General features: G+C 42.6%; 1 protein-coding gene, 1 non-coding gene and 1 pseudogene across 2 annotated transcripts; 2 read left to right on the forward strand and 1 right to left on the reverse strand.

Moving 5' to 3' along the window:
- Positions 1 to 145: 145 nt before the first annotated feature.
- Positions 146 to 217, forward strand: trnap-cgg (transfer RNA proline (anticodon CGG)). Its single transcript has one exon. It is a non-coding gene; the product is annotated as a tRNA-Pro (tRNA).
- A 684-nt stretch (positions 218 to 901) lies between these two features.
- On the forward strand, positions 902 to 4,452 carry LOC115141868 (52 kDa repressor of the inhibitor of the protein kinase-like). The gene is made up of 5 exons (XM_029681183.2): positions 902 to 1,161; positions 1,618 to 1,738; positions 1,909 to 2,016; positions 2,179 to 2,215; positions 2,313 to 4,452. The coding sequence occupies exons 1-5, from the start codon at positions 1,073 to 1,075 to the stop codon at positions 4,214 to 4,216; spliced, it is 2,259 nt and encodes a 752-aa protein (XP_029537043.1). The 5' UTR covers positions 902 to 1,072; the 3' UTR covers positions 4,217 to 4,452.
- An 8,150-nt stretch (positions 4,453 to 12,602) lies between these two features.
- Positions 12,603 to 15,231, reverse strand: LOC115141293 (diacylglycerol O-acyltransferase 2-like; annotated as a pseudogene).
- Positions 15,232 to 15,708: the final 477 nt, after the last annotated feature.

The following is a 15,708-nucleotide window of genomic DNA, read 5'->3' on the forward strand; positions in this document are numbered from 1 at the left end:
CTCTCCACAACAGCAAGCTATATGTAATGGGTGTAGATGAGATGTATTGTGATTGAAGTGACCTTATGAACTCTTTATTGTTCGCCAAATTATCACTTGGATTTTCTGATTTTATAATCATATAGATCAGCTTATTTTACGTTGTGGCTCGTTGGTCTAGGGGTATGATTCTCGCTTCGGGTGCGAGAGGTCCCGGGTTCAAATCCCGGACGAGCCCGTCATTTTACATTTAAATAGCAATGCTAAGATACAAGTAATTGAATGCTGTAACATAGCAACAACGTAGTGAAAAGTGGTATATTTGGTGCAACTACATAGAATATAACAGAGATTGAACAATAACTCTATGACGCAGTGAGTTCTATTTTTGCTGGGTCTAACTCATGCACATGTATAGCGAATTCACCATGTTTCCATCCACAACGTTGACATATTTAATTTTAGACATAAAAAGAGGGCTCGTCCGGGATTTGAACCCGGGACCTCTCGCACCCTAAACCAACGAGCCAGATGAAGCATGTGTTTTGTCTTTATTCACGCTCGTTTATAAGTACATTAGTGTTTGTTTTTTTCATGACTCCGAACCGTAGCCGTTTAAAGTTGACTATATTTCCTATATGTCCAATTGCCATGACAAACTAGCTATATTTTTGCAAATTTGGGGTACCTCTACACGAGTGTAACGAAATCGTTAGTGTAACGTAGAAGACGCACAGTCATCTAGAAGTCTCTATTCACGGGTTTTACACTGATCCGAGGTACGCTTTTCTTTTAACCCTTACAATGTAAATGTGTAATGGTTGTTAGTTAGAGCTGATCCTGGATCTGTGCATAGAGATAACACAAATGAGCACGTGACAAGACATCATTGTGACGTACATTATTTGTTGAACGGAAGCAGTTCGGTTTCCTCTTTCTCAAATCCTCCAGGCCACCCTTAGCACTGTTGCGCGCCTTTTAGGTTAATTTCAAAGTAACAGGTAGCTCTAGCTTGTGTAATATATATTATTCAAACGCAAAGCATATGTCTGAATACTAAATTCATTTGAAATTGAATAGACGTTTATGCACAATGCCCAATTTTTGCGCGGCTCCAAATTGTACCAGGAAGAGCACTCAATCCGATTTGGCTTTTTTCAGGTTTCCAAGAGATCCAGAAAGGTATGACAAAGTCTGATCGTCACAATATGAACCCTTACCTTTCTCGGGGAGTAACTAGTTATACGATAGCTTGCTTGCTAAATGTAGCTATGTTGTGTTCAGTAGCACGCTAGTCATCATCGCTAACTTTCGTATGTGGAAACTAGCTAGCTAGCCAGCTCACTTGCAGCGAGCCAAGTGGTGTGTGTGGCTTACAGTGCTGACATTCGCCTGTAGCTGAGTTTACAGATAAGTTAGCCACCATGGCATTTGTGGTTTAAATCCATCGTACCTCTATTGAAACTTTGGGACATATATACATTAGGTACCACCCCAGCACTAACACACCTAAATAATAAATGAATCAGTCTGGACCATGCTTAATCAGTCTGGACCATGATTCTTTAAAACGAATAGTTTACAGGTAACTAGGCCAATAAAAAAAAATCCACCTAACTCCTATTCTGGTTTGTTCAGATGTAGGCTCTGGGTTGAGAACTGTCGTCGGGCGGATCTGGAGGCGAAAACATCAGACCAACTCAATAAACACTACAGACTGTGTGCCAAACACTTTGACCCGGCAATGGTTTGTAAAACAGTAAGTGCATATGTCAAACCACAAATGTCTTTGTTTGAAACATGCCTACCTCACTGAACAATCTGTCTTTTTAGAGATGATCATAATCTTACATTTGAGAGGTCTTGAGCTGTGTGTTTTGATATTCATGTATTTGAATAACTTGTTTTGTCTTCATTATTGTTTTTCAGAGCCCTTACAGAACAGTACTGAAGGATACTGCTATTCCAACCATATTTGATTTAACAAGCCACCTCAAAAATCCTCATAGCAGACATCGCAAGCGGATCAAAGAATTGGTATAATATCGCTTCTTTTTTTACTAGAACTTTATATCCTTGTGTTGCTTCAAAAAGGAACATTTCTGTTAACTACTACTGGCTATATTTCTTTAGGTCTGTTTTCAATGTAATAGTTAACATAGTTACATTGTCTTATGTTTCAAATAATTATTTTAACAGACTGAAGAAGACATAAGGAGAATTAAAGAGAGAAGATGTAAGTTGCATTGTTTTTGTTTAAAAGTATTGTTGTATCCATACACCTTTTAAACATAAGCTTATATCGAATTTCATTTTTTTTTGTTTCCTTGCAGTGGCATCCTCCATTGAACAGCTCCACTCAAAGAAAGACATTGAGGCAACCGAGGGTCAAGATGCCGCTGAGGAGGAAATCAAGCTGTCCCCAGAGGAGAAGGACTTCCGAGATTACCTGAGGTCTCTGTTTGAGATTGTTTTCATGCTAGGAAAGCAGAACATCCCATTGGAGACCAATGTCCCAGAAGGACTGGAGAGAGATCCCAGTAATTTCCAGGCCTTACTGGAGTACCGCATTAATGCTGGAGATGAGGCTCTGAGGAGACGGTTTGAGGCCACAGCAGTGAATGTGGAGTACCTCTCCACGGCCCAGCAGCGCCAGCTCCTAGACGTCTGTGAGGGCACTGTCAGAGAGGAGGTCCTCATGGAGGTGAGAGAGAGTCGCTTCTTCTCACTGGTCACAGGGGACCTGGTGGAGTTCGCTGGGGAGAGACACCTGCCTCTCTTTCTGCGGTTTGTAGATCAGTCCAACACTCTCAGGGAGGAGTTCTTGGACTTTTTGCCGTTCGAGGGGGACGAGGCCTCACTGGTGGAGAGGCTAGAGACCCAAGTGACAGACGGGTGGGGGCTGAGGATGGAGGACTGCCGTGGCCAGGCCCATGTAGCCACCGGCACCTTTGCCACTAAGATGAAAGCTGTGGCAGTCGGACTGATGGGAAAGTACCCCATGGCAATGCACACGCCTTGTTCCACCTGCGCACTGAATATACACCTGGCCAACAGCCTTCCCTTCCCCAGTGTTCAGGTTGTCATGGCAACCCTGAGAAAGATTGGCAACTTCTTTAAGCAGTCTCCATCCTTGCAGGCTGAGCTGGAGAAGGCCATCTCTGTTTACCACCAGGGAAATTATGAGAAGGCAACCGAGCTGAAGGAGGCCTGCAGCTCTAACTGGACAGTGCAGCACAACGTGTTTGAACTGACTGTGGACCTGCTCGAGTCCCTCCTGCTGTGCATGGACTGCATTCGGGACAATGAGAACGTCAAGTTTCCTGACGCTATGACTGGGGACGCCTACTCAATCGCAGAGACCCTGGCTGACTTTGAGTTTATTGTCACCTTGGTCATCCTGAAAAATGCTCTTTCTTTCACACGAGCCTTCGGCAAAAACCTGCAAGGGGAGGCCCTTGATGTGTTCTTCGCTGCCAACAGTCTAACAGCTGTCCTGCACTCTCTGAATGAAGTCTTCGACAACATCGAGGTCTACCATGAGTTTTGGTTTGAGGAGGCTGTGAATCTGGCGGGTACCATGGAGATCCCGGTGAAGGTGCCTCGTCTGTTCCTCCGGAAGCACCGATCGCCCGACACAGGCGAGATCCCGCCAGAGACTTACTTCAAGGAGTATGTGACGGTCCCGGTGATCCGCGGCATCATCGATGAAGTGGACGACATCTTCTCCCAGAGCAACCTCAAAGCCCTCAAGTGCCTGTCCCTGGTCCCTGCCATCATGGGCCAGATGAAGTTCAACACCTCAGAGGAGAACCATGCAGATGTGTACCGCAAGGACCTCCCCAACCCAGACACGCTGCCCGCTGAGCTGCATTGCTGGAAGATCAAATGGAAGCACCGGAGCAAGGAGGTCCGCCTGCCCTCCACCATCCACGAGACACTTCAGCTGTCGGACGTCAAGTTCTTCCCCAACGTCAACTGCTTCCTGAAGGTCCTGACCACCCTGCCTGTTCTGATGCTGGAGGACAGCGGCAGCTCTGAGACATCCAGGAAACGCCTGCAGACTTATCTCAGTGACACACCTATCAAACACAGGTGCAAGAGTCTAGCTGTGCTCCACATAAACTCTCATGTTAAGCATGACCTGGATGTCATGGTTGAAAAATACTGCAGACTGTACCCCGAGGATGAGCCTGAACCCGAGCCCGAGTCTGAGATCAGCACTGTGGTGATATAGCATATTAAGTTTGAACTTGTGGAGTTTTTTTCCGTATAAAGGGTACAAAAATCAAATTAAAATTACATTCAAATGATGTCTCGCTGTTATATTATAGCTTTAGTCTGATAGTTTCATGAAAATGGTAACTGTAAAATATGACCTAGACAAGGTTTTTTGGGAATAATTGTGTAACATTTTGATCATTAATATTGCTCTGTACCTTAAGAATATTGCCATTAAATTTTTTTTAAATATTTTGTTTTGTTCTAATTAAATGCCACTTGGTGTCTTGAATGATACAGCTCTTTATTTTATGGGAATTCGTCATATGCATTTATGTTGAATTAGGACTATAGGCAATTAACTATAGGCTACCACTATAATTTTGGAGGGGAAATATGTATTTGTCACCATTATTTGCCAGTCTGTTTTATGACAACTTTACAAAAAAGGTTATACAATGTCCTCCTTTGTGCCACAAGCACAAGTCTACCAGTTACTGTGATCTGCCCATGACCTTCCACAGAGGAGGGAAGATGATACCAATATACTATAATCGTATAATGTTGCAATTTTACTGTAGGCTACGTTATTACTTGATGGTAAATAGTTAAACATTATTGTGGTGCAAAATTACCTCTTGGAAATAATTCTGATAATAACTAGACTTTGTAATATGTTTTGGGAACAACAACTTTAATATGGTGCTTTAGTATGTCATCACTTAATTGGGGGAGAGTGTGCATGTGGCTCTATTTGATAGCTGTTTCTGTTTGGTATGTATGACATCCCACAGAGCCCAGAACAAGGCCTCACTCATTTTTTAAAAAAAAATTGCTCTTTTGCATGTTATTTTGGCATTAATACGTGTCACATATCAGTTTGCAAACAAACAATGTAAAAAAATATATATATTTTCATTATAAAGCTGCATACACACATGGTCTTTCTTGCTTTTCTTAAATAATGCAACTCCAAAATGCAGGTGTTTCAGTCTAGCTCAGTGCTTTCTGTGATGAAGGGTCAGCCAGCGGAAAATACAGAGCATAGGGGTTGGTAATCTTCTCTAGTTGCGCCGTGATTGGCTCAGTGTTCTCTCACTCATGGGGACTGCGTCACTGCAAAATCTACAGGGATAGCTTGAAAGTTCAAGCCCCCTTGGGTCCTGCCATAGATTTACATTAGAAGTGCCCATCCAAGAAGGTTCAAGGTCATTGGCCAAAGATACAATTATGTAAAATCACGTTAAATCTACCATAGCCTTGATTGAACTGATCATGTCAACATCGTACTTTCAAAATCTGAGCTAGCAAGCTTGACAAGCAGTCATCATCATTTTCATACCTTGTCATATGAAGAGAAATTATAGATAAAATGTATCAATGCTCATCGGCCATTGGACATACATCACACAACAAGTTGGAAATTGCAAATTCCACAAAGAGTGGTTTGGAAGGAATCCGTTGCTAACTGCAAGCTTTGCAAAGCAATCCCTATTTTGCTTCCCCTGCCTGCTATTCGGTGGAGAGGGTGTGTGGTCCAAGTCTGTGTTTAAGAGTCTCTTTTCCAAGCTTAAAACCGTAGGATAAATAAAGGGGGCATATAAGCAGACTATGAAAACTCTTACAATTTTGATGATGACATTTCTCTAAAACAGGTTATAGGCTACATGTGCACCACCAAGTCAGAACAGTAGGCTAAGTTATGAGGGGGAAAGGGACCAATTTTGTAGGGTGAAGCACATGGGTGACTAACAGCTTAGTACACAACATAAACTTAGTATTACTTTCTTAGCTACAGTATACATATCTCCCTGACATATTACATAACTTATGCAGCAGCATGAAATACATTTTTGGACTCACCTTGTTGTGTTGTGAATGCTTGAACAGGAAGGTGGCGCAGCGGTCCTTTTTGTGAGCAAATTTTGTCATGAAACTTTGTTATCTAAGTCTAGCTTTCATGGTTCCTTCTATTAAGGTAAGTCGTCCAGGTCCTGAGGCAGCAAAGCATCCCCAAACCATCACACTACCGCCACCATGCTTGACAGTTGCTATGAGGTTCTTACTCTGGAATGCACCGTTTAGTTTTCGTCAGGCATAATCGACCATCAAGACGCTTGGAAGAATGTTCTATGGCCAGATGATTTAAAAGTATAACTTTTTTTGTGTTTTGTTTAGTCACCAATACATCAGATAATGAATGATGGGCTCACCATTTAGTCATTTTTACTAACATTTAATCCAGTAGCAAAAAATTCTAGATACCCATTTCATTTATTATTTAACTGTGCAAGTCAGTTAAGAAGAAATTCTTATTTTCAATGACAGCCTAGCCTGCCTGTTCAGGGGCAGAACGACAGAATTGTACCTTGTCAGCTCGGGGATTTGAACTTGCAACCTTTCAGTTACTGGTCCAACACTAGGCTACGCTGCCGCCCCTACAATAGGTGTAGACTTAACTATGAAATGCTTACTTACAAGCCCTTAACCAACAGTACAGTTCATGAAGTAGAAAATATTTACCAAGTAGGCTAAAATAAACAATAAAAAGTAACACAACATAAGAATAACAATAATGAGGCTATATACAGGGGGTACCGAGTCAGTGTGCAGGGGTACAGGCTAGTTGAGGTAATCTGTATATGTAGGTGGGGGCGAAGTGACTATGCATAGGTAACAAACAAACAGCAAGTAGCAGCAGTGTACAGGTGGTGGTGGGGGGGTTATGAATTGTTCAGCAGTTGAATGGCTGGGGGTAGAAGCTGTTGAGGAGCCTTTTGGTCCTAGACTTGGCGCTCCGGCACCGCTTGCCAGATATGATATTATGCTGGAATTCTAGGGTAGGGTCATGATTCAGTTTGTGATAGAAGTCACCTTTAGATAGTTGTGGGTCACATTCATTTACATAGTCACATTTGTTTTGTATGCAAATTCGTCCTCCTTTGTTATTTTATTTTATGGTGATAATAGAAGGATCCTTAAGAGCCATTCTCTCGTCTCTACTCAGGTTATCATAGGATTTGTGTTTCTGTTTGTCTTTCAGTCTAACACCTACATAATTTTCAACAATCCTGCAGAAGGTTTCTACAGATGCATTGCGTTTGGGGGAGGTATGAATTAACCTTTTGCTCTAAATGTGGTTCTCTCAGAGTTGTCAGGCTCCATCTCCTGCTCGGGTCCCACAGTAGGGCAGGTAAGTCTAGTAGTAGACCTATGTGTATATCTCACTGAGGATGACATTTCAAGTGGAGTCATGTAAATTTCACTCTTATTAAAGAACTCACACAATCTCAGATTACGGAAAAACTTAAAAATATCTATATGGTGGTCAAAGTCATTAATGTATGTAGTACAATTGAAGTTGGAAGTTTACAAACACCTTAGCCAAATACATTTAAACTCAGTTTTTCACGATTCCTGACATTTAATCAGAGTAAATATTCCATGTCTTAGGTCAGTTAGGATCACCACTTTATTTTAAGAATGTAAAAGGTCAGAATAATAGTAGAGAGAATGATTTATTTCAGCTTTTATTTCTTTCATCACAGTGGTTCAGAAGTTTACATACACTCAATTAGTATTTGGTAGCATTGCCTTTTAATTGTTTAACTTGAGTCAAACGTTTTGGGTAGCCTTCCACAAGCTTCCCACAATAAGCTGGGTGAATTTTGGCCCATTCCTCCTGACAGAGCTGGTGTAACTGAGTCAGGTTTGTAGGCCTCCTTGCTCGTACACACGTTTTCAGTTCTGCCCACATATTTTCTATAGGATTGAGATCAGAGCTTTGTGATGGCCACTCCAATACCTTGACTTTGCTGTCCTTAAGCCATTTTTCCACAACTTTGGAAGTATGCTTGGGGTCATTGTCCATTTGGAAGACCCATTTGCGACGAAGCTTTAACTTCCTGACTGATGTCTTGAGATATTGCTTCAATATATCCTCATCATTTTCCTACCTCATGATGCCATCTATTTTGTGAAGTGCACTAGTCCCTCCTGCAGCAAAGCACCCTCACAACATGATGCTACCACCCCCGTGCTTCACGGTTGGGATGGTGTTCTTCAGCTTGCAAGCATCCCTCTTTTTCCTTGAAAACATAACGATGGTCATTATGCCAAACAGTTCTATTTTTGTTTCATCAGACCAGAGGACATTTCTCCAAAAAGTACGATCTTTTGTCCCCATGTGCAGTTGCAAACCGTAGTCTGGATTTTTTATGGCGGTTCTGGAACAGTGGCTTCTTCCTTGCTGAGCGGCCTTTCAGGTTATGTTGATATAGGACTCGTTTTACTGTGGATGTAGATACCTTTGTACCTGTTTCCTCCCACATCTTCACAAGGTCCTTTACTGTTGTTCTGGGATTGATTTGCACTTTTCCCACCAAAGTACGTTCATCTCTAGGAGACAGAACGCGTCTCCTTCCTGAGCGGTATGACGGCTGCCTGGTCCCATGGTGTTTATACTTGCGTACTATTGTTTGTACAGATGAACGTGATACCTTCAGGCGTATGGAAATTGCTCCCAAGGATGAACCAGACTTGTGGAGGTCTACAATTTATTTTCTGGGGTCTTGGCTGATTTCTTTTGATTTTCCCATGATGTCAAGCAAAGAGGCACTGAGTTTGAAGGTAGGCCTTGAAATACATCCACAGGTACACCTCCAATTGACTCAAATTCTGTCAATTAGTCTATCAGAAGCTTTTATAGCCATGACATCATTTTCTGGAATTGTCCAAGCTGTTTAAAGGCACAGTCAACTTAGTGTATGTAAACTTCTGACCCACTGGAATTGTGATACAGTGAATTATAAGTGAAATAATCTTGTCTGTTGTCACGTTCTGACCTTAGTTATTTTGTTATGTCTTTGTTTTAGTATGGTCAGGGCGTGAGTTGGGGGGGTAGTCTATGTTCTTTTTTCTATGTTGTGGTTTTGTGTTTGGCCTGGTATGGTTCTCAATCAGAGGCAGGTGTCATTCGTTGTCTCTGATTGAGAATCATACTTAGGTAGCCTTTTCCGACCTGGGTTTTGTGGGTGATTATTTTCTGTTCTGTGTTTTGCTTCACCGTTCAGGACTGTTCGTTTAATTGTTTTTGTTCAGTGTTCAGTATTCTTAATAAAACAATATGGACACTTACCACGCTGCGCATTGGTCCTCCTCTTCTTCCACCCACAACGAGCATTACATCTGTAAACAATTGTTGGAAAAATTACTTGTGTCATGCACAAAGTAGATGTCCTAACCGACTTGCCAAAACTATAGTTTGTTAACAATACATTTGTGGAGTGATTGAGAAACTAGTTTTAATGACTCCAACCTAAGTGTATGTAAACTTCCGACTTCAACTGTAAGTACAAATGATAACCCATGTCATAATAGAGAAATGGCAAGAGACATGAGGGCATAGGTAATGGTAAAAATTGGAAATGTATGTGGCGCATTTTAAATAATCATGCCAATATACATAGCATGCTAATCATATATTCTACAGCTGGTTGTATAGTCTTTCATTTATTGATTCACTTTCAATATTAGGTGTCAACCCAACTTTATGATACTACTATAAAGTATTTCGTTTTTTCCACGTTTTGATTGTTTAGCTGTAAAATCCAGAAAATTAAAACAACAACAATTACAGGGTGAATGGCTCAAAGGCATCATTTCTTTACAATGAACAAACAAAGATATCAAATGTTTTACAGGCATATGTAATGTTTGAGAAGCAACTGAAAGTCAATATGGTGACATACTGTATCTTGTTAAGCTGTGGTAACATTACCACCCGGCACAGCCAGAAGAGGACTGGCCACCCCTCATAGCCTGGTTCCTCTCTAGGTTTCTTCCTAGGTTTTGGTTTTTCTAGAGAGTTTTTCCTAGCCGTGCTTCTACACCTGCATTGCTTGCTGTTTGGGGTTTTAGGCTGGGTTTCTGTACAGCACTTTGAGATATCAGCTGATGTACGAAGGGCTATATAAATACATTTGATTTGATTTGATTACTCCTTCCACAGATGCACATGTGGATGGATGAAGGGCCGGGGACCACTGCACTGACTGACAGGCAGAATAAGGGCTTTCAGTGAGGGCTTAGTGATTCAAACTATGATCAATAACATCAGAGGGCACCAATGAGAAGTCATGGCCTTCATACTTTATTATCGTTTTAAAGAAGGAATAAAACATGTAGTGTGACGACAGTTGAATGTTTTTCGTGTTCTGTGCCCTTCTAAAATAAAGGGGGGGATGTTATAGTGTGTATATGTTTTATTAAAACCTATATTCTTATCACTGTTTTGTGAACAGATAGTCACAGATTATGATAATGTGGAAGCTACATCTTGAGTGTCTATTGACCTCACTTGTTCTTATGTGGAACAATTTGAGGACAAGTGAATTTAGATAAATAGTGTCTCTGAACAATATCTTTAAATATACATTTACATTTACATTTAAGTCATTTAGCAGACGCTCTTATCCAGAGCGACTTACAAATTGGTGCGTTCACCTTAAGACATCCAGTGGAACAGCCACTTTACAATAGTGCATCTAAATCTTTTAAGGGGGGGGGTGAGAAGGATTACTTTATCCTATCCTAGGTATTCCTGAAAGAGGTGGGGTTTCAGGTGTCTCCGGAAGGTGGTGATTGACTCCGCTGTCCTGGCGTCGTGAGGGAGTTTGTTCCACCATTGGGGGGCCAGAGCAGCGAACAGTTTTGACTGGGCTGCGCGGGAACTGTACTTCCTCAGTGGTAGGGAGGCGAGCAGGCCAGAGGTGGATGAACGCAGTGCCCTTGTTTGGGTGTAGGGCTTGATCAGAGCCTGGAGGTACTGAGGTGCCGTTCCCCTCACAGCTCCGTAGGCAAGCACCATGGTCTTGTAGCGGATGCGAGCTTCAACTGGAAGCCAGTGGAGAGAGCGGAGGAGCGGGGTGACATGAGAGAACTTGGGAAGGTTGAACACCAGACGGGCTGCGGCGTTCTGGATGAGTTGTAGGGGTTTAATGGCACAGGCAGGGAGCCCAGCCAACAGCGAGTTGCAGTAATCCAGACGGGAGATGACAAGTGCCTGGATTAGGACCTGCGCTGCTTCCTGTGTGAGGCAGGGTCGTACTCTGCGGATGTTGTAGAGCATGAACCTACAAGAACGGGCCACCGCCTTGATGTTAGTTGAGAACGACAGGGTGTTGTCCAGGATCACGCCAAGGTTCTTAGCGCTCTGGGAGGAGGACACAATGGAGTTGTCAACCGTGATGGCGAGATCATGGAATGGGCAGTCCTTCCCCGGGAGGAAGAGCAGCTCCGTCTTGCCGAGGTTCAGCTTGAGGTGGTGATCCGTCATCCACACTGATATGTCTGCCAGACATGCAGAGATGCGATTCGCCACCTGGTCATCAGAAGGGGAAAGGAGAAGATTAATTGTGTGTCGTCTGCAAAGCAATGATAGGAGAGACCATGTGAGGTTATGACAGAGCCAAGTGACTTGGTGTATAGCGAGAATAGGAGAGGGCCTAGAACAGAGCCCTGGGGGACGCCAGTGGTGAGAGCGCGTGGTGAGGAGACAGATTCTCGCCACGCCACCTGGTAGGAGCGACCTGTCAGGTAGGACGCAATCCAAGCGTGGGCCGCGCCGGAGATGCCCAACTCGGAGAGGGTGGAGAGGAGGATCTGATGGTTCACAGTATCGAAGGCAGCCGATAGGTCTAGAAGGATGAGAGCAGAGGAGAGAGAGTTAGCTTTAGCAGTGCGGAGGGCCTCCGTGATACAGAGAAGAGCAGTCTCAGTTGAATGACTAGTCTTGAAACCTGACTGATTTGGATCAAGAAGGTCATTCTGAGAGAGATAGCGGGAGAGCTGGCCAAGGACGGCACGTTCGAGAGTTTTGGAGAGAAAAGAAAGAAGGGATACTGGTCTGTAGTTGTTGACATCGGAGGGATCGAGTGTAGGTTTTTTCAGAAGGGGTGCAACTCTCGCTCTCTTGAAGACAGAAGGGACGTAGCCAGCGGTCAGGGATGAGTTGATGAGCGATATATAATATACACACTGAACCACTGAATAGTTATATTAAAGCATACAACCGACTAATAATACATGATATTGCATGCCTGCTTGATATAAAATGTTTTACAAATGGTTTGAATAGCTGGGATTCATTGGTTCGTTCACTGTAGTGAAGAGTCAAGACGCCCCCCGTGTGGCCATGCAAGTGACTTGTTAAGACAAATACAGAAGTGATTTGACATCACTATGTTCTCGCTGCAAAATATATTTAGAAAGTGCCAAGAAAACAACCCAGTTCTGATTCAAAAAACAAATGTTATGGATTTAAAATACACATTATCTGTTTTTATTTTCATCAGCAGAACCATGAATTGAAGAAATGTTCTGCCCCCTGGGGGTTATATTGAATTGAATGATGCATCAAATGTGCTTCAGCAGGCTATGGTTCCAGACAGAAAACAACTATCTTCCCCCAGGACACTTCACCTAGTGATTATCCTAGAAAAACCGGCAGCATCTATTGTGTTTCAGTCTGTCTTGACAGGTAGCCTTTGATCTGTGTGATGGTTCCTTTAGTCACAGCTTCAGTCATAATGTACATGGCTTATCTGGAGCAGCCAACGAGTATTGCTTGCATCTGACCCGGCCAGGGTATGACCACTCCTCAGTGAATCACCAGAACATCCTCCTCCCTCAGCTCAAAGTGGGTCTTGTGCTTGTCAAAGAGCTGTGTAAGGGAGCTCATGTACATGGCGTGGTAATGATTCAATTCTTCTTGGCTGGGTGAACTGATCTTGGGCATCTCCATGGGTTTTCCAACTGAAAGGCAAAATCATTTTATCAGTGTTTACTCACCCCAAAATAGATAAAAAATTTACCTGAATTCTCCACATACATACCTTAATGGGGTAAAAAAAAATCAAATTAAAATGTTTGGTTGCACTTTGTTTTAGAGGAAAAGAAATTACTAAGAAATTACATGGTCAAATGGTAATTACATAGTAATAACATATAAATAACTTTTCACACATCCCGCTACTATTTCTAGGGAACATGGTAAGCTTACCAACAGAGTTGATGGGTTTGGAGAAGGGGACCAGGCCCCAAGTGTCAGGGGAGAAGAGTCCCCGGGCCTGAAACACACAGGGGGCAAAGCCCAGGATCTTCTGTAGCCTCCTCTGGATCAGCTTCCACCACGATCCCTCATTCAGTATCAGCTGCTTATAGACATCATTCTCTCCAAATGAGTACACAGGCACCAGGTCAGCCCTGGTAGACAATAACACAATAAGACACAACACAACATAGTCAGTCTCACCTCCAGATGATTAGTTTGACAATCTGTTCAAAGTGTATCTCCTTGAATCAATGTAGCTTTCTGGTGTGGATTGTTTGTGTATACCAAAGCCAGTTTCACAAAGCCCTTGCGGTTCTTTAGGGTCATACAATGAACTCCTAGAGTACCGAGATTCAGCTGCCCCTCCAACACTAATAATGACTGCATTCCCTGTTCCATTACATGACAGAATGAACTCCAGAGTGGCGCGATTCACAGGACAAACCCCTGAAGATGAATAATGAATCACTATTTTTAGGAGCAACATTTACAGAACTACTCAATCATATCTATAAATTAAACCTTTACTGTCCTTGGGGGGAAATTAATCTACAATGTATGTCCATGTTACAAACAATCACTCATTGTTTTAGTATGGGTTGAGACTAACCAGAGACCAGTGTCCTCACCTGCAGACACCAGGTGGAAGTTCCCAGCCAGGGTAGCCACAAATGGTGTTATTCCAGGGAACTTGGCTGAAAAACCATTGGACTCAGTTGGACTCAGACTCAGTGCTCCAATTCCATGTGGGTGGTAGCCAAGGATGTAGTTTCGATTGGGCAACAAGTTGTGAGTCTTGATAAGCTGAAATCACAAGATTGTTAAATATGAGACTCAACATTGAAATGATACTAAATAGCAAATATTGGCTTGAACAACAGTTAATTTGAAATGTGACAAATCAGTGTGCAGTTACTATCACTCACTCGGATACGGACGTTGTCTCGGTAGTAGGTCCACGCTGTCCAGTTCCTTACACACGAGAACCTTCGGCCAGCTAGGAGTCAACACACCATATCATCAACAAAAAGCTACAGTAAGTCTGAAGAGCAACCAGTGCCCTACTCCAACTGTATTCTCTGAAGTAGCGATGTAAATGTAGCGATTAGCTTGCCTTGTTTGTGTGTTCCAATCATAGAAGAGCCAGATGGTACATGAGGCTGTGACACACCAGAGGTCAGTCCAGAGGAGGTACAGCATCACCACAGAGCATATAGGGCCTGGTCCAACACAGACGCCAGGGAATGAAACACAGATTCATTTTGCATTGACAAACATCCTATTAAAATCTGTAAAAATACAAAAAAGTCTACAAAGAAGCACACAAGTTTAGAGAATCATATATTACTATTTGTGCTGTCATAGTCAGTTAGAGGTTTTGCAACCCATTAAGACCATGGTGCCATGTTTATGCCCTCTAGTACGCAACAGTTTTTCAAGAAACCCAATAAAAGGCTGGCCATTTATATGCTAAACATAAATAGAAACCAAAAATCCAGTGCTTCAGCCATTTGACAGTGAAGTGTTTAGAGCTCATCAGGGAATCTCACCCATGATAAGGAAGGAGACGATGGACTGCATGACAGAGAAGACCTGGACCTGCTTCTCCAGCCTGGCCCAGCGCACAGAGAGCAGGGCAGACAGGAGGACGGAGCCAGTGCCTGAAACACATCACATTAGGATTGATTAAGTTAAATGTCAACCCTTTGCTAGTTAAAATGCAATCATATTCTATTCTCATGACCTTGAAAGCTACACAAAATATGTAACCAATATCCAAAATATTCAAGAAATCAACCAAATGTAATTAATAATGAAGATACTGGAATGGATTTATTGCACCCCATAAAACTGATCTTACCTCGCAGGACACTGGTGTATGCCACAAGTATTGTCTTAAAAACCACAATATTGAACATAGAAAGCCAAAAATGTTAGCAGTTAACAGGCAATAAAACTAGTGATCTCTATTACAACCCATGACATCAGTGCTCTCACACTCAGTTGAGCAAGTTTATACTCCTCAAGGGAGGGGCGACAGTGTGAAGGGTGCTGGGATTGTCACAGAGAGCATTGTGTACTCTCTTTATTAGTGCAGGGGACATCTGAACATTGTCCTTGTATATTATCTGTTCCATTATGTCAAAATGACCCAACTGGGCTGTTGCCTCTCTTTAGTCATATTACATGCCATTTATAAACTACGGAAGCAAGCATCCTGGTCTCATGGACTAGGCGTAACATAGTACATGTAAATCCAGGACACTCAAATTAGTGTGGTATGTTAAGTTTGGTATGGTTACATAGAACAGATGGTTAGTTAAGCCAGAAACGAAAGTAGGGTGGTTGGTCAGGGTGAACATCTAGCAACCCAAAGGTTGTGAGTTTGAACTTCA

Source organism: Oncorhynchus nerka, linkage group LG14, assembly GCF_034236695.1.
Source record: "Oncorhynchus nerka isolate Pitt River linkage group LG14, Oner_Uvic_2.0, whole genome shotgun sequence".
Classification (NCBI taxonomy): domain Eukaryota; kingdom Metazoa; phylum Chordata; class Actinopteri; order Salmoniformes; family Salmonidae; genus Oncorhynchus; species Oncorhynchus nerka.

What these genes read in the sequence shown, in the direction of transcription:
- LOC115141868 (XM_029681183.2), top strand. Translation starts at nt 1,073, where the DNA reads ATGCCCAATTTTTGCGCGGCTCCAAATTGTACCAGGAAGAGCACTCAA. An exon ending in GCAAGCGGATCAAAGAATTG is followed by an intron (nt 2,017 to 2,178) that starts GTATAATATCGC and finishes TTATTTTAACAG; the next exon opens with ACTGAAGAAGACATAAGGAG. An exon ending in GAGAATTAAAGAGAGAAGAT is followed by an intron (nt 2,216 to 2,312) that starts GTAAGTTGCATT and finishes GTTTCCTTGCAG; the next exon opens with TGGCATCCTCCATTGAACAG.